The sequence below is a fragment of the Squalius cephalus genome, assembly GCF_949319135.1.
Source record: "Squalius cephalus genome assembly, chromosome: 23".
In the NCBI taxonomy this organism is placed as follows: Eukaryota; Metazoa; Chordata; class Actinopteri; order Cypriniformes; family Leuciscidae; genus Squalius; species Squalius cephalus.
Genome location: NC_137144.1, coordinates 26,574,241 through 26,594,108, shown reverse-complemented (window position 1 = coordinate 26,594,108; position 19,868 = coordinate 26,574,241). Strand labels below are relative to the sequence as shown.

Genomic DNA, 19,868 nt, shown 5'->3' with positions numbered 1-19,868 from the left:
TCAGAGACGAGCGATGAGGGCCTGATAGTGACAGGCAGACTTTCATCGGATGTTCCCAAATCCCGTTTCCATGCACACACACACACACACACACACACGCACCCACCCACACACCCACACACACACACACACACACACGCACCCACACACACACACACACACACACACACAGTCGCTGAATCAGCACTGTCCTCTATTCTCACACACACACACACACACACACACACACACACACACACACACACACACGGCCCTGCACCACTTCAGCACACACACTCACAGAAATACATAAATAATAATATATAAAATAACTTATAATATATAAATATATAGTTTTTATTATTATACATGTTTATGTATACTATTTATACTTTTATTTTTGTTTCTTATAATTATTCTTTAATTTTTATTGATTATATTATAAATGTAAATATTATTAATATAATATAAATATAATCATAATAATTTAAACATAAATAAATATGATAATACAATAACAATAAAAGTATAAATATATACATAAAATTATAAATGAAACAGTAAATAGTATGCATACAAATTTAATTAATTATATATTATATATTATATATATACACACATAAAATAATAATCTCTTGCATCATGGCCTGTCTCTGCTTCACATTCCTGTCATAACAAAGGAAAAATATATATATATAACTTAAAAAGTTATATATAAAGTTCTATAATATATAAAATATCCATTTGTCGACTATCCATATTCATTTTTCTAAAAAGTTGGAGTTCTGGAGGTAGAATATAGATAACGTATCTCTTCATTATTTTCCTACTTCTCTTGATCCCTGATGAGAGCGTAATCCCTGACCGGCACTGAACACACACACACACACATCTCCACACGGACACACTCATCCTCTACAGAGATCCGGCTCTTCCCTGTGTCTTCAGGGTGACTGGACTGATCTACGCTTCATCAGTGACAGACGGGCGAGAGAGAGTCAGTGGTGAGGAATTCTGTAATGCAGGAAAAGCTTCGGCTCTCAACATGTTCCAGGATTTAATGCAAGCTCACGATTCCGAGCAGCTCCTGACAGTAAATTCCATGTAAGCTGTTCAGGCGTTGGATTTCATGCTTAAACGCGTGTGCTTGAGATTTCCTTCTGATAACTGCGAATACTTCCTTCTCTTTCTCCTTCTCCTTCTCGTTCTGCTACACCGGGAAAATGCTGTAGAAACTCAGTAGTTTCACTCAGGAATTGCTAGTGAATTTCACAATTAATTACTAATCAATTACAAATAACACACTGACTGAAGATGACTGAAATAGTATTTTCTTGTAATACTCCAATAATATTTTACAGTGTGCATATCATGACATTATATATATATATATATAAAATATTTTTTTATAATAATATATATAATATATAATAATAAAATAATATATAATAATGTAATAATATATATCTTTTTTTAATTATATCAAATATAATAAAAATTATATAATAATTTAAAATATATATATATATATATATATATATATATATATTATATAATAGTATATAAGAAAAAATAAAATATAATATTATATATTATAATGAAAAGATTTTTTTATAAATATAAGAATTAATTTAAAAGTATTTTTAATATTATTGTATTAAAATTATAAGAATTTGTTTTTTAAATAGTATACATAAAGTTTTCCCCAGTTAAAACATTAATTAATTAATAAGAATTATTATAATAATAATAATTAATTATTATATTAAAATTATAAGAATTAATATACTAATTATGTATACTATAAATAGTATACATAATAAATAAATATTAAAAAATAAAAATTATTATATATTTTAATATATAATTACAAATATATATATATAATATATAATTTATATATATACCCCTTATATATACTGTATATATATATATATATATATATACATATATTTTAATATATAATTACAATATTATATATATATATATATATATATATATATATATATATATATATATATAGTTTTTTTTTATTTTTTTTATATATATATATATATATATACCCCTTATATAAATATTCAAATATATCTGCAAATTCTAGGATGCAACAGCGACTCAATGTCTACATTATATTTTGTGAAGAGGATCAAATGCTGTTGCGTGAAATCAAAATGCATTCTTCAGAATATTGCGTTTGATGAACTGCGTTTGGTCACAGATTGGACCTCAGAGTTTGCTTTTCCGTGTAAAAGAGCGTCTCAGTGTGTCGTTGGGCTTCGCTGGAGAGTAATTTGCGATTATGTTCAGTGGCTCGAGCGTTCCAGGAGGCTCTGATTTCACCACAAATGAAGAGAGAGAACAACTCGTTTTATTCACTGGCGATCGATGCAACGAACGACAACATCCACAAGCGTTTCTCTTCTCCACTCGATTCATGCAGGATCTCAGTCATTCCCTCATTATGAGTTTACTTTGGAAACACTCACAAAACAACTTTGATTTCTTTTTCTGTGGTCTGATACTCAATACTGAAATTAAAGAAGGCCTGAAAGTTTTTTTAGACAAACCTTTAGTAACATAATTGCATAATTGTAACACATGAGACAGAGACGGATCACTATATAATACACTATATAATCAAAGTTAATCAATTATTTTGTTCTTTAGTAAAACATCTAATCATCTCAGATATTTCTCATAAAATGATTTGAGCTGGCTCTTAATAATAATTTCTTATTTTGAAAATTGACTAATTTCAATTATATATAATTATAATAATGATAAAAAATTATAACAATTTAAATAAATACACATAATTACATAATTAAATGAATATATATTCATTTATATAATAATATGTATAATTAAAAATAAGATATAAAATTCCTCTCCTTTCACGTCCTGTGAAGGAATAAAGGAAAAGGATCAATAAATAATAACTATATCAAATTATTTGAGCTGCTCTCTATAGCTCTAGACTCTTACTTGATTTATTTATTTATTTTTATTTTTATTTAATTTATTTTTTTTTCCATAAAATAAATTAAAATTGATTAAACAAAAATTGATAAAATCAAATAATATGAATTAAAAATATACATATATATATATATATATATATATATATATATATATATATATATATATATATATATATATATAAATTTAAATGGATTAAATAAAAAATATAAGAATTAAAAGTATAAAAATATAAAAAATATAAAATTAGTATAAAAATACATAATTACAATTAAATGAATATATATATATATATATATATATATATATATATATATATATATATATATATATATTAATTTAAATGGATTAAATAAAAAATATAAGAATTAAAAGTATAAAAATATAAAAAATATAAAATTAGTATAAAAATACATAATTACAATTAAATGAATATATATATATATATATTAATTTGTATAATAATATGTATAGTTAAAAATAATGTATAAAATGCCTCTCTAATCACGTACTGTTTTGATTTTTATCATAATAAAGGAGAAAGCTAGAAAATATTTGATGTAACTATAGTTCAATATCTCAATATCAACCAAAAAATGTCCATTTGAAGAGAATGATTGAGTGTTGTTACAGCATCATCTGGGACAACATTAATACGTCAATGAAAGAGCAGCTTCTGAGTGATAAAGACGGCTGTCGGGTCAGTCTCGAGTGTGTGTGTGAACTATATTCATCTTCTCCTGGGCTTTTAGGAGTGTGTTTGGGGAATGATTGTGAAGTCTTCATGAGTTCAGAGGCTCACCTGTCGAGAGCAAAGACGAGGAACTCTGATCATATTTCTCTGAAACTGCCCACAAACTCCTTTCACACGAGCGCCATCAATCAACTGGATCACACACACACACACACACCAGGAGAGGAAGAGGTGTGTATGTGTGTGTGTGTGTGTGTGCGTGTGTGTGTGAGAGAGAGAGAGAGAGAGAGAGAGAGAGAGAGAGCGCTTCATTCTGTCAGCACCTTCACACACAGTGAACACACACACACACACACACAGTGTGTACACACACACTTACACACTGTATACACACACTTAACAGCCACTTAATCCCACTAAAAACTAACAGATATTATCAGTTTTTTTTTTATTTTTTAGAAACAATTTTGTGATCTTAGATTATATACACAATCAGCTTCATGAGACAATTAAAGAAACGGTTTGTGCAAAATAAATTAACATTCTCTACAAGACTTTAAATAGAGTTTAATGTTATTTAGGTTGCTAATGACACAATAGTCTCATAAAAACAAAAATGCAAATAATGGCAAAAATAATAGATTTTTTATTTAAAAAAATATTTTAAAAATATAAATTATTATTAATTTAGAAATTATAATATTATATTTTATTAATATTATTTATATATATACAATTATATTATAAATTTGTATTTAATATTATTATTATATATTCATTATATGAATATACTTTGATACTTTTTGTATTGAATGAATATATTTATAATATAAAATATATAAAAATTCATTGAAAATAATTATAAATATATACATAATATATAATACATGTATAAAATAAATAACATTTTTATAATATATTTTATAATAAATAAAATAGCATATAAATGTTTAAATTTTTTAATATAGCATTACTATATAGATTTTGTTTAGAAAATGTATAAATTATTATTATCAATACAGTATATAATTATAAATAACTCTTGATATTTTTGTATTAAATGTAATGTACTTATAAAGACTATAATATATTATAAAAGTAACTATAATACAATAAAAATAATAATAATTCTATACCATGGCGTATAGATTTTGTCCCTGAGCTCGTTGCAATGCATCTGTTGTCTCCTCTATGATGCAGTGCTTCAGTAATTTGGATTATGAAGCTTCTGTCATTCTTCAGAATATTTATTCACAGACCGTTTCTGAAACTGAGGATCCAACTCTTGGCCCTTTTCTTTCGCCTGAAACCGAATCCTTCCTCGAGTCAATTCTTCAGGCGCTCAGAAACTCTCAATAACCCAGCTATTAATGTGCGCCGCAGAGAACAGCCAAAACTGACCGGAGAGAGAGAGAGAAAGAAAGAAAGAGAATTAACTCTGCGGTCTGTTGATCATCATCTCTTCGAAACAACAGGAATCTAGCGAGCTCCTTACGAGCAGGAACAATTTAGTGGTTACAATCTGGAGGATTTACAATTAGAAAAAATCCCTGAGTCTCCGCGCATGAGGCGTTTCATGCCGTCTATTATGAGTGGACTGAGATCTTCCTGGAATCGCGAAAGAGCGACTAAAACATCGGTTTTAACGTCATTTACCAATGAACTCAAGTACAAATCAACTCTCAAAAGGCTTTTAACTGCAAAAACGCTCCACGTCGCATTAACCGTTCTAGAGCAACTGTGAACGTCACAACACAAGCTAGCTGTTTTGGCAACACAAATGGACACTTCACAGGCTTCACGCACAGAAACACATGTTTGTTTTGCAGGGAATGAGACAGTGAATGTGTTTCAGATCTGCAGTTACTACGTCAAAGTGACACGTTCACTTATCATCGTACCGAAACGGAAAAGGAGCCGCATATGCATGACATTACTGATGCCTCCATTTGTTCAGAGGTGAACTCTACACTCTTGAACAAGGTTTTAAGAGTTTACTGTCCTTTTGCATAATCAATAAAGCATAAAAAGTCGATGAAATAAATACAGAGACATGCAAAACATTAATAAATGCGTAGAGTCAACAACTGCACACCTTCAAGTGAAACAGGATAATCAATGTAAAACAGAAAAAAAAAATTGATTTAAAGGGGTGGTTGATTATGATTTGACTTTTCTAACTTTAGTTAGTGTGTAATGTTGCTGTTTGAGCATAAACAACATCTGCAAAGTTACAACGCTCAAAGTTCAAAGCAAAGGGAGATATTTGCTTTTACAGAAATCACTTTTTAAGGACTTCTTCTTGAGTCTCTCCATCATTGTCTGACTCTGGTTTGAACATAAAAGGCTAAAAGTTTTTGAAATTTTCAGTGCATGTCTGTGTGAGGTAAAAGGACACAAGCTGTTCAAGCTCCGCCCACTGTGCCGGGAGCAGCAGCTCATTTGCATTTAAAGGGACACCCTCAAAAAGTGACACTTTTAACATGCTATATAAAAATATCTATGGGGTATTTTGAGCTAAAACTTCACACACACACTCTGGGGACATCGGAGACTTATTTTACATCTTGTGAAAAGGGCATTATACCACCCCTTTAATCAGTCAAAAATGGATTGGACTGTGAAAAGTGGGTGTGGCGTCACTGATGTCATGGTGGTTGGAGGGGAGGAGTTTAAAGTCGGAGGGATTCATGATGTCAGTTGGGAAAAAAACAATACATTTTGATACAAAAAGTTTTTGTTTGCACTGAAGAATTCTACACATAAAAGAGTCTTAAAAATGTTAAAAATAAACACCATGTTGTACTTTGCATTTGATGGATAAAATAACTTAGTACCAATTTTAAATTTTTTTTATATGCTCAACTTAAAGGAATAGTTCACTTTTAAAATGAAAATTCTACTCACCCTCATGTTGTTTCAAACCTGTATGAATTTCTTTCTAGAAAGGAAGATATTTAGAAGAATGTCAGTAACCAGACAGTTTTTGGGTCCCATTGACTTCCATAGTAGGAAAAAAATATACTATGGAAGTCAATGGGACCCAAAAACTGTCTGGTTACTGACATTCTTCTAAATATCTTCCTTTGTGTTCAGCAGAAGAAAGAAATTCATACAGGTTTGAAACAACATGAGGGTGAGTATATGATGACAGAATTTTCATTTTAAAAGTGAACAATTCCTTTAAGAAATTTAGGTTTTACAGAAAAAAAAAAGACATTTCAAAAGATTGGTGATCCTGAGCGCCACTCCGGAAAAAACTATCGATCTTGAAGTCCAACTGAAATCAAAATTGACCCTATTTACTTTGTTAGTGCATATTACTAGTCTTGTGGTGAAAAATTAATCCGTGCAAGTTAATACACAGAAAAAAAATGTTTGCCGTCGTAATCTTTAATCAAAGTCTGAAAAGTTACTTCCGGTCTGGAATGGCGTTCCTTCTCTGATGATGTAGGTTTGACGGCTTGGGTTGGGAAACGCTTAACCACTCCCCTCAAACCGTTAGTCTGCTATGATCGAGAGATGGAGAGCAGGAGCGCTAGAGTAAAACCCTGCCCTCTGTTCAATATTCTGTTCACTGGGAAATACGTCACAACACTGGAGAAAAGTCGTTTGCAACTTCCGGTTCACACGGACTTTAAGTTAGCCCTACTTAATATTTTTTGCATCACCAAGAAACACTTTTCAGTCAGTATAACTTACAACCAAAAAACAAACAAAAAAAAGCTAGGGGAAATTATTATTAAAAGTTTGTTTTGTTGTGCAGGCTTAAAAATATGGATTCAGAAGAACGAAAACAGCATAATCTACCGTTAGCTGCTTAGACTACAGGACTCACTGCAAACTCCAATAAAAGCTGTTTATAAATGAGATTTCCATCAGTTGTTTTTTTGGACGAGAGTAAACAAGCCCTTCAAGCAAAGTTCAAAGATTCACCACAGAAGTGTAAAATTTCAAAGGAACTGCGATGCGTTTTGTGGGGTTGAAGTGATGGAAGTTTACAGAGCATTTTGGTGTGAAGTCACAGTCCGACCGCAGTTAAACAGCGACAAAACGCTTTCAAATGAGGGGAAATGTATAAACGACGAGTGTAAAAGAGCAAAGTGCCCTGCAACCCACTCAGGAATGCCTCTTCACACAAAAGCCATGAAAATGCAAATGTTTGCCAGGTTTGTAGCTCATTTCGCCTGTATAAACACAACGGGGAGAGAGATCGCGTGAAAAAGAGCGACAGAACTTTTATGGCAGGGTCTTCAATGGTCAATGCATTCACAATATAAGTTTTGCTGGCGTTTTCTAAAGTATAAAACTCATTCTGCAGTGTTTGGTTGAATATCATGCAGGTTTATGGTGCACAAAATTCTGTACCAACTGCATGCTATATATAGCAGAAATAGTTCAAATCAAATTTTCATGCAGTAACCCGTAGCTGATGGCATCTTTTTAACCTAGTGTGTATGTGTACGGTCAATGTGTAATCAAATGAATAGAGATGAATCAGCACTATATTAATCACAGCAACACAAACATGCTTTCGCAAGCCTTTGAGGCTCAAGTGTGTGCATGCAAACCATGTTGGGTTCGCCCACAGCACAAAGACACACTCCTTTCATATCAGCACATTTGCCCGTTTCTGAGTTCAGAGTTTTTGTCACAGTAAAACACTGAATCCTGTGTGATCAAAGCAGCATTTGTAGACGCTTATCTTCACAACTCTAGTTCAGCACAAAACACGCAACAGGCATCCCAAAAAATCTTGAACAACATCCCACAGAAATGACATTTACCTGATAATGTTCATCCCATTAGTCACATTCAGCCCTGCCCAAAATCAAAGAAATGTTTTGCATAAAGTCCCCCATAGTCAATCATTTTATCCCTTAAGACTCATCTTTGATCACCAAAATGACATATTTAATTTCTTAAAATTCACCAACTAACCATTCAGAAACATCCTGTTGCTTCTACATGTTGTCACTTCTTCTAGAGTCTCTCCATCATTGTCTGACTCCGGTTTGAACATGAAAGGCTAAAAGTTTTTGAAATTTTCAGTGCATGTGTGTGTGAGGTAAAAGGACACAAGCTCTTGAAGCTCCGCCCCCTGCGCCGGGAGCAGCAGCTCATTTGCATTTAAAGGAACAGACACAAAACGGTGCGTTTTTGCTCACCCTCAAAAAGTGACAACTTTAACATGCTATATAAAAATATCTGTGGAGTATTTTGAGCTAAAACTTCACACACACACTAACATTAACCACCCCTTTTAAAAGAGAGCCGAATGTACTGAACAAATTATTGTTTGAATGCAGATCTTAGTCCACACCACCCCGAAAACAAACCCTTCGTGACAAAGACCTGTGACGACCACTGACCTACTCGCAGCTCCTGCCCGAAGACCGTGCGTTCGCCCAGCGCCGAGCAGTTCCAGCGCCCGTAGCGAAACTGGTACTGGCACTCGTTGATGCCCAGCTGTGCCCCTTCTCCGATCACGATGATGGCGTCGGGCCGGCTCTGACAGATGGCACGCTGGCGGGGCGCGAGACCCGGGATCTTATTACAGATGATGTTCGCACCAAGAGCCACCACAGAAGAAAGAGCCCTGTGGGACAGAAGAGACAAAACCAAAGAGTAAAGAAAGGGGATGGACATTAATGAGATGCTTGCATCACAGGGGCTACGTTTACATGCACAACTTTAATTTCAATCGGACTCAATTCAATATTCAATGAATTCAATAGTGTTTACATGAACGCTAAACACGTGATCGGGTTGATGTGCGCGTTTATATGTCAAAAGCTTCAAATCGGAGTTGTTTTTTTTTTACATGCGCACACTAAGTAATATAACATTGGTTCTTTATTTGTTTTAAACAGCAAGTAATATTTATCCATTTCTGGTCATAATTTGGAGTAAATGAGCATATGAACCGTTGTGTCGTGCTGCTTATATTTATCACACAGTAAAAATGCCCAAAACCAGTCGTCTGTGAATGAGAATCCGAAACAAGTTTCAATCCGATCTAAATTTCATTTGGATCGAGCTCAATGGGATCACTTAAAGTGTTTACATGAAGGCTTTTCAGTCCGATTGAGCCGTCAATCCGATTACTAACGGATTATTTGGTTGCATGTAAACTTAGCCAGTGTTGAAGGTTGGTTAAAGTCACCATGAAATCTAATTTTACATTTCTTACTTTATTTTGGAATTTTGCAGTGTTTATTATAAATGATTCATCCATGCACCTCATTATTGTTTTTAAATTCATGTGCCTCGTAATCTTGAATCAAAATAAATTCCCATCGCTCTTGCTGCAACATCTCTTCTCTTCTCTGATGACGTGTTGTCCTATTCTGCTCTACAGTTACATTCTGGATCATTCTATTCTGATTCTACGAGCGGAACAACCTGTCACTCACATGAGATCCACCAATAGCAAACCACAACCATCCAATCAAATCCCTATGGACAAAATCAAGCCCCGCCCTAAATTTGTTCTTGTTCCAGAAGCCGTTTCACTCGGATATGCATCACAACAGGGAAGAAAAGACCAGCGAAACTTCTATTTCATGCCAACTATAAGCATCCAGTAGTTCAAAACGTAGAATTAAAAACAGTTATTAAAGATCTGACCACAACAATGCATAGAATATATATTAGAATATCATAGAATAACACATAACCACTGACTCGAAGAGAACAATTATTTAATGAAATAGACATTAAAAAAACATAACTGAACAGTAATGAATAAAATAGAACTGAATAGACCAAAACATAACTGAAGATAACATAGAATAGAAGTGAGTATAATATAATTGATCAAAATAGAATAGAACTGAACAGAAGTGATTAGGCCAACGAAAAACTTTAATATAGAATAGAATCAACAGGACAGAATAGAATAGACCAAGACATAACCGTATAGCAAAATAGGACGAAAACAAATATAATAGAAAACAAAAACATAACTGAATGTGAATGAATAAAATAGAATTTAATAAACCAGAACAGCATTAATGAACATGACAGAATAAAAGTGAGCTGAATGTAACTGAACAATAGAATAGAATAGAATAGAACAGAAGTGAATAGACAAAAGCATAACTGTAATATAGAACAGAATCAGAATTGAATAGACCAAGACAACTGTAGCGCAGAATAGGACAAAAACAAATAGAATAGAAAAAACAACTTAACATGAATGAATAAAATACAATAGAACTGAATAGACCAGAACAGCAATAACTGAACATGACATTTAATTAAAGTGAGTAGAATGTAACTGAACAAAACCGAATAGAATTGAACAGAAGTGATCAGGCCAACGACAAACTTTAATATAGAATAGAATCAACATGACAGGACAGAATAGACCAAGACATAAACGTATAGCAAAATATGACAAAAACAAACAGAAAATAAAATAAATCATGACTCATTAACTTAATGTGAATAAATAAAATAGAATTGAATAGACCAGAATAGCCTAATTTAACAGCAGAATATCATTTAACAAAACAGAATAGAATTGAACAGAAGTAAATATGCAAAAGCATAACTGTAACATATAGAATCAGAAAATAATAGACCAAGGCATCTGTAGAGTAGAATTGGACAATAACAAATAGAATAGAAAAAACAACTGAACGTGAATTAATAAAATACAATAGAACTGAATAGACCAGAGCAGCATAAGTGAACATGACAGAATAAAAGTAAGATGAATGTAATTGAACAAAACAGAACAGAATTGAACAGAAGTGAATAGGCAAAAGCATAACAGTAACATAGAATAGAACCAGAATAGAATAGACCAAGTCATAAAGACAGACCAAAAATAGAATGAAAACAATAAGAGTAGACGAAGAGAAACACTGCTGAATGTGAATGAATAAAAATACAATAGAACTGAATAGACCAGAACAGCATAAATGAACATGATGGAATAAAAGTGAGTAGAATGTAAGAATAGAGTTGAACAGAAGTGAACAGTAATTTAGAATATAATCAGAATAGAATAATCCAAAACATACCTGTAGAGCAGAATAGGACAAAAACAAATGGAATAGAAATGAAAAACATAACTGTATGCGAATTAATCAAATCAAATAGAATTAAACATACCAGAACACGACATGATAGAATAAAACTGAAGAGAATATATAATTGAACAAAACAGAACCCCACAACTGAACATGATAGAGTAGAATTAGAGCAATAAAACAGAACAGAATAAAACATAACTGAATAGAATAGAACAGAACAGAACTGGAATACTACACACATAACAGAACAGAAGAGAACAATGTGTTACTGGTTATAAAGATCAAATTTTTCATGCCCCTTTTTTCGATTCTCGTCATATTTTCATGCAACTGTGACCACACAAAGTGGGTCGTGTTCCAAACGCACACATCTCTGTCATCACGGGGCTTTTGGTGTTGATACAGCCCTCGACAGCGCTCTTAAAATGCACGCCGAGTATTTTCTCCACTCTGTTTGCATGAGCTAAACTCTGTTTACGAGCATTGAACCCGTTCAGATATGTGCCTTTCAAACATGTCAGAGACGAGGGCTGTAAAAACTCATGCAAAAACGCATGCCAACTTTGAAGAATGACGTCACCGGCCGCGAGGACTCCACCGCAAGCGAGGCGAGTTGCAACAAGCAATGCGTGTGTCAGCAAAAAAAAAAAAGGCACGCAGGAGTGGACGAGTCGGGAGAATAGCTGCGACTTATGGATTCCACGTCAAAATAGATCAAACAGTGCGGAACAAAGACCAGGAATGTTCATTGGAAATCGGATACGGCTGGTTTGATTCTTTTCTGGTTTAGTGTTTCCATGTCCACAAAGGCTTAAGAATTACTCTTAAATACAAAAGCACATGTGTGATGAAGTCGAGGGTCTGTGTTTAAGAAACATCTCCTGTTTCTGCATATAATGGAGTTGCGAGGGGCGAGCAGCTAAAAGTGTGTGTTTATTTAAACCCTTCTGCGAACACAAACTAACACTCAACCACACGTTAATATAGTGCCTCCAAAGCCTTCCAAACCCGGGCATTAAGTGAGCCGCTATGAGGAATATGAAGATTTGCTGCCAAATCTATAGATCTGTTCCAAACCTAGTGAGCTTCAAACCTAGAGGGCATCATAGGCACGTTCAAAAAGTACTAACGTACCTGATATAGGCCGAATTTTAAAGGATGCATCCCATGGGTTCTTTTTTTAATCCCAAGATGCAATGCAAAATGCTTCTAAATGGCAGACAAAGTGAGATAAATATTGATTGTAAATATTGTTACAATAACTGATCAAAAGTGACAGTAAAGACATTTATAATGTTACAAAAGATTCTGTTGAGAAAAGGTTTGAAGCAGCACGACTGTTTTCAACACTGATAATAATCATAAATGTTTCTTGAGCAGCAAATCATCATATTAGAATGATTGAAGGATCATGTGACACTGAAGACTGGAGTAATGATGCTGAAAATTCAGCTTTGATCACAGGAATAAATTACAGTTTACAATATATTCACATAGAAAACACTTATTTTAAATTGTCATAATATTTAACCAATTTTAATGTATTTTCAATTCAAAAATACAGCCTTGGTGAGCAGAGGAGACTTGTTTCAAAAACATTAAAAAAAAATAGTTTGAGCAGTAGTGCATATTTCATTAAATATCCTTAAATAAAAAAATCCTTTTCCCCAATATGCCAAACTCTGTTGAAATCAAATCGGGAGTCAAATCTCTCATATGCTTCACTATTTGTGTGACGTCCACATTTGCGTTCAAATCAGTCACTTGGTTGCGTTTTATTTAGGATGCTACCTGAAGTATACAAAACAGCTCACGAGGGTTTGAAACATGCTGCAACTGCATAACAACACCCTGGCAACCACATAACGAGCTTCAAAACACTCAAAACTCTTTAGCAACAGTGTAGCACCTGCATAACATCACCCTTACAACCACATAACAAACAAAACACTCAAAACACTTTAGCAACAGCATAACAACACCCTGGCAACCACATAACGAGCCACAAAATACTCAAAACACCTTAGCAACTGCATAACAACATTAGCAACTGCATAACAACACCCTGACAACCCCACCATAGCAACTGCATAAAAACACCCTGGAAACCACATAACGAGCTAAATAAAACACTCAAAACACTGTAGCAACTGCAAAACAACACCCTGGCAACCACACAACAAAATACAAAACACTCAAAACACTGTAGCTAGCAACTGCATAACAACACCCTGGCAACCAAATAACGAGCTACAAAACACTCAAAACACTGTAGCAACTGCATAACACCCTGGAAACCACATAACGAGCTACAAAACACAGTAGAAACTGCATAACAACATAAGAAACCGCATAACACCCTGGCAACCACACCGTGGCAACTGCATAACAACACCCTGGAAACCACATAACGAGCTACAAAACACTCAAAACACCTTAGCAACTGCATAACAACACCCTGACAACCCCACCATAGCAACTGCAAAAAAACACCCTGGAAACCACATAATGAGCCACAAAACACTCAAAACACTATAGCATCTGCATATCAACACCCTGGCAACCACACAACAAGCTACAAAACACCTTGGCAACCACACAACAAGCTACAAAACACTCGAAACACCGTAGCAACTGCATAACACCCTGGAAACCACATAACGAGCTACAAAACACTGTAGCAACTGCATAACAACATAAGAAACCGCATAACACCCTGGCAACCACACCGTGGCAACTGCATAACAACACCCTGGCGACCACATAACGAGCTACAAAACACTTAAAACACCATAAACAACTGCATAACAACACCCTGGCAACGACATAACGAGCTACAAAACACTTAAAACACCGTAGCAACTGCATAACAACACCCTGGCAACCACACAACAAGCTACAAAACACCTTGGCAACCACACAACAAGCTACAAAACACTCGAAACACCGTAGCAACTGCATAACAGCCTGGAAACCACATAACGAGCTACAAAACACAGTAGCAACTGCATAACAACATAAGAAACCGCATAACACCTTGGCAACCACACCGTAGCAACTGCATAACAACACCCTGGCAACCACATAACGAGCTACAAAACATTCAAAACATCGTAGCAACTGCATAACAACACCTTGGCAATGACATAATAAGCTACAATGTGCAAAACACAAATGTCAAAAATAGCCACACACACACACATGCACACACACACACACACACACACACACACACACACACACACACACACACACACACACACACACACACACATATATATATATAATGGGTTTTTTCTTTTTTGTTGTTGCCATGTGTGATTTGGATGATGAGACTAAAGGATTTGCAAGACTAGTCATCACATAGCTTCATCTGCAAATGTTTTTTCCCATAGCTACATAAATCAGATTGTGGACCACAGAACATGCTGCTTTAGAAACAAATGAAATGCTCCACCCTTTTTTTCATATTTATTTGGCTTTCATTTAAAACCTCTTATTATGGCTGTCCTGCTCATCCACAGTCATAAAGTACCAACTGACGTTGTTTCTGGTTAAACAAGTGATGTCTTCGGTTAAACAAGTTGAACATAGACCGTATCCTTCAGAGCAGGTTATAGTGATGTAAACCTGAAGAAAAGTCACACATTGCTTGATTTAATATCTCACATTAACATTGATAAGAGTGCTTTTTGCTGGTCTTCTGTTTATCACATACTTTGCATTGTTTAATCTCATAATAGTAAATCTCAACAATGTCTCAAACCGTGCCAAGATACCAAAGTCTGCAATCAAAACACAGAAACTCAAACACTTCTCATCACACTTCCCAAATCAAATGATCTGAGCTTTTAAACATTCACTTTCTCCTTAACTTTATAGCTCTGTAATGAGGAAAATGAGTGTTTAAGAAAAACTATTAAGATGCACATCAACCTCAACCTCTTAAAATACAAATCACAACCTGCTAGCTGCATGTTTAACGGTTTCTTAACAAGTCCTCATGTTTTCTGACCACACAGGTAACGCAGGATGTTTTAACTCCGACAAAACACGCAATGTATTTTCCCATCTGAAAATAACCGTGTTTTTTTACCAAGTGACCCTACACTTAAATATAGCCCCAAATGTAAGTTTAATTGTGGTCCATTTAAAATATGACTAAATAAATCAGTTCTGTCTCACCAGGAAGATTTCAAACATGAGTAGGATTTCCTGGTAAATGAGGAATAAATAATCCCCAGGATGAGTAAATGCACTCTACTTTTAAACACAAGAAAATAAATGTTCCCTGTGCGCTTGGCTCCAGCTATCACCCAGTCCATTCTACTTAAAACAAATCCTGCTAAAACAAACTCTAAACTACCAACATGGATGAACTGGCACCAGAAAACTCTCAAACCTCAGACTACATCTCCAAAAAATGGAAATGGGACTTTTATGGGCTTAGTTATACGTCTAAAACGGCAGTTTATTAAAACTACGTCTCTTTCGGAATAGCAAAGGATCTTTCATACTAATAATGGGACAGAGTGAATTGATATTTTTCAGAAGATAAGTTGTTGTTTTTATCTGAGATTAAAGTGTTATGCTGCTATGATTTTAGGAGGGTGAATTATGGGGATTTGTTTAAAAATAAATTGTAATATCTTTATTTTTACACTACAAATGCTCCATGTCTGAAATCTGGAAACTATAAGTAACTCTCTCTCTCAAAAAAAAAAAAGTTGTTCCTACTTTTCCAGTACAAATATCTACACATTTTTAAATCAAGATACATTTACTTGAGAAGCAAAATTTCTTAAGATATTAAGTCTTGTATTAAGAAACGTATCAAAATTAAGTGAGTTTTTGCTGAAAACAAGAGAAAAAAGAGAAAAATTATAACTTAATTCAAAGGGAATTTTTTTATTTTTCTGACTCTATTTTCAGCTACATTTTTATGAAACCAAGATTAAATATGTTATGCCATTTTTTAGCATCGCAAGTAAAAATATCTTGATTTAAGAATGTTTAGATATTTGTACTGGAAACCAAGACAAAAATACTAGGAAAAAACAATTTTTTTGCAGTGCAATGTTTTATTTTGCATTTAAGTATGCAACCTTTTTTTTGTTTTTACTTTTCCCACACCAAATTTTCCTCATAAAACTATTAAAAAGCATTCAGATGAAGTAGATTCACCCTGTGAGAGATTCCCTGATGCGTTTTCTTCCCAAAAAAAACTCAAACATGCCCATAACTATTAGCGAAAGCCACGTACTTCCTTTTTAACCTCCCTTTAAAAGCCATTAATTCCACAAAATGTATCGAATTTGCACTGTGCCGAATAAAGAGGGTTTAAAATGTAAAAGCAAACAATGGTGTCGTTCGTGATGTGCAAACCAACGCTATACATAGACTTACCCGCTTAAATGGCAACAAAAAGCCACATCTATTTTAAAAATTGAGTTTGGGGTCTCCAGAAAAATGATTTTCACAGAGCAGCTTAAAGAGCAAATGCAAACGCTGTCAGAAGCTCACGAGGATGAGATCAATGTTCACATTACTTTTTTACAGAAGTAACACTAATTATTTTGCGGAGCTCCATGTAAATATAGGGGAGACTGGGACTAGATGTCACACATGGCAGTTATCATAAGGGCTTTATCTCAGTAACTATAAAGCTTTACATTTAAAAGTCCAATTACACAAACACTTGTTTTCTCTAACAATGCTTTGTGTTGTCTGTTAACTTTTTAGAATTCACACTTTTCTGAATTCTGTCTGCCAAAGTAAAATTCCAGTATGTTTAACACAATAAACCCACAAAAACTTTTTTTTTGAGCAAGTTGTCACATGCATTTTTTTCAATGTGCTAATTAATAATACATGTGTTGGCCAAATGCATGTATGTTTACTTCTACATTTTTGCTGTTTCATCATTTTTCATCCTCATTTACTGTTTGCATTATGCTGAAAGGTCTTTAAATAGCTTTTAATATGACTGGAAAACCCCTTATGGTGTGACAACTTGCCCCAGCAATAACAGATGTTATGTTTAATGCTTGTTTGTAGTCAAAGACTTTTGAGGTTTGTGACAAAACAGAAATAAACATGAACTGTGTGACAACTAGCCCCCATACTTCATTAATATAGCATTTGCATGCAATGGTGTAACATTGATCCTGGTGCTGTTTACAGCAGGTGAAGGTTCAACTGAGAAACCGTCTGTCTGTAAAACCAAAGTAACTCATAATTGAACACACACACACTTTATATATGAATCTTACTGAACTTCTCTGCCACTCAGTGGCCAAATGAAATTCTCTCCCATTCAACTTCAACACTGAACAACACTTACATTTCCCAACCAGGACCAGATCTGCACTTTAACATCCTCTTCAACACTGTAACAAATAAAAAGGAGGTATTTCTATCTATCCTGACTCTAAAAATGTATTGTACCCTAGTCATATTAAACAATCTGCATGACTTGAGTAAAACCTGTGAACTTAGATGATGCACATTTCGAGGTCACCTAAAAATCCAACATTATTTACATTGTAGCATCATGAACTTATCAAGAGATCAAACTATCCATCAAAATACAGTCAAATTAAACCGAATCTTGCATTTGAACGCATGAGCACAAGTGGAGCTTCTCAACACCATCATGACATCATTTATTAAGCTTATCTAAATATTAACTACCATATTTACTCAATCTATCACGAGTTCATTCAAGAAAAACCCCTCCCGACACAGAAGTCTCCCTATAGATCAATACTAAATGTTAATGTTTTATTAATCCATCATTGTACACAGTCAGTCAAAGGTTTGGACGTGTCAACTTGTTCTCTGTTGTGACTATTAACATTATAGTATAATAGTAACATGCTAAAATAAAGTCTGGGAATGATGTAGTGACCAACATATATCACACAAATGAAAACTACCCTAAATGTATCTGTCCTGTATTCAATGCAATAAGACTCAAATAAGAAATGGATAAAAAATGTGTGTTTTTTTTTTTTTCTTCAGATGAGGATTCATCCAATGGGATCTTATTTGATTACAACTGAATTTACCATTAAGTTCCAAATTCCAAATGGAATCCTGTACACATGGGAATTGCCACAAAATCTTGCAGTAACTATAAAGCTTTCCGTTTAAAGTCTACGTTCCTTTGGGATTTTGTGAGGGATGCGTTTTAAAACAGTTTTACAGGAGATCCCATTCATGCTAAACACTTGTTAAGTGGTTTTCCATCAACTGTCCAACTAATACAACTCAAAACATGCATTTAAATGTTAGTTTTGTAAATAAGCTTGCAGTATATATGTCTGTAAACCCCTTTTAAAACATCTCTGCCATCTTTAGAAACAGTCAAATGTGCCCAAACTTTCGCCTGGTTTTGTATGAACGTGAAATAGACAGATTTCGAGGTTAGTAAACTTACAGGTAGCTCCCGCTGGTGAGGATGAGGAAGATCTGCGGATAGTAGACAGACAGAAGCACACTGCGCGATGAGAAGAGGATCATGGTGACATATGGAGCGAACGGACGCTTTTCTGACGGGCTGAGAGAAACAAACGCGTTTAGTTCCCGTGATGTTCGGTAACGGAGCTTCCTTTACGCGGCGCGTAACTCCCAGACGCGTGTGTGTGCGAAGGAGACGCGCTGTGTCATCGCGCAGTTCGTTCTGTCGGAGCGGGCTGATGGTTTTGGGGGGATTCGGGGATGGAAACAGAAGTGGCTCTCTCCTCTCCGGAGACTCCGGTCTGCCATTGGGCAGAGGACGGCACCATCACACCACCATCCGCCCACTTTTGGATAAAGGGGCCACTAGGGGCCACACTGACTGACATCGCGCCCGTGCCCGCTGGAGAGGTAACCGAGGCTCCCTAAAGCAAGCACAGCGTAACTTAAAGGTTTAAATATTATCACAAAAGTCTCTAATGTATTTATTGCACAGACTTTGTACGAATTCTTCCAAAGCTGCGTTGTAGTTTTTAGCGCGAAATGTGTTGGGTTTCGTCTAGTCTCGCGCAAACCAAATTGTAATTTTAGCGCGCCTCATAGGCCTAGGCTACTATCCAAACGCAATTTAGAAGACTTTCTAAGTTAATAAAATGTGATAAACAAATACGTATTCTGTCCATAGCGGTTGCTTATCTATTTGGCGACGT

General features: G+C 34.5%; 2 protein-coding genes across 3 annotated transcripts in view; one reads left to right on the top strand and one right to left on the bottom strand.

The window, feature by feature from the left end:
* avpr1aa (arginine vasopressin receptor 1Aa) overlaps positions 1 to 19,868 on the top strand; it is a 675,329-nt gene that overhangs the window by 344,730 nt on the left and 310,731 nt on the right. The gene's annotated exons all lie outside the window — the stretch shown is intronic.
* Positions 1 to 19,868, bottom strand: part of wnt7bb (wingless-type MMTV integration site family, member 7Bb) — a 35,535-nt gene that overhangs the window by 13,136 nt on the left and 2,531 nt on the right. Inside the window, exons 1-2 of one of the 2 annotated variants that reach the window (XM_079858963.1) lie at positions 19,139 to 19,611; positions 9,025 to 9,251 (exon numbers count right to left, since the gene is read on the bottom strand). In XM_079858963.1, coding sequence (XP_079715089.1) covers positions 9,025 to 9,251; positions 19,139 to 19,221 — 310 coding nt within the window. In that variant the 5' untranslated portion in view covers positions 19,222 to 19,611. Of the gene's footprint in view, positions 1 to 9,024; positions 9,252 to 19,138; positions 19,612 to 19,868 lie in introns of those variants that run through there. The other variant, XM_079858964.1, reaches the window with a different exon arrangement.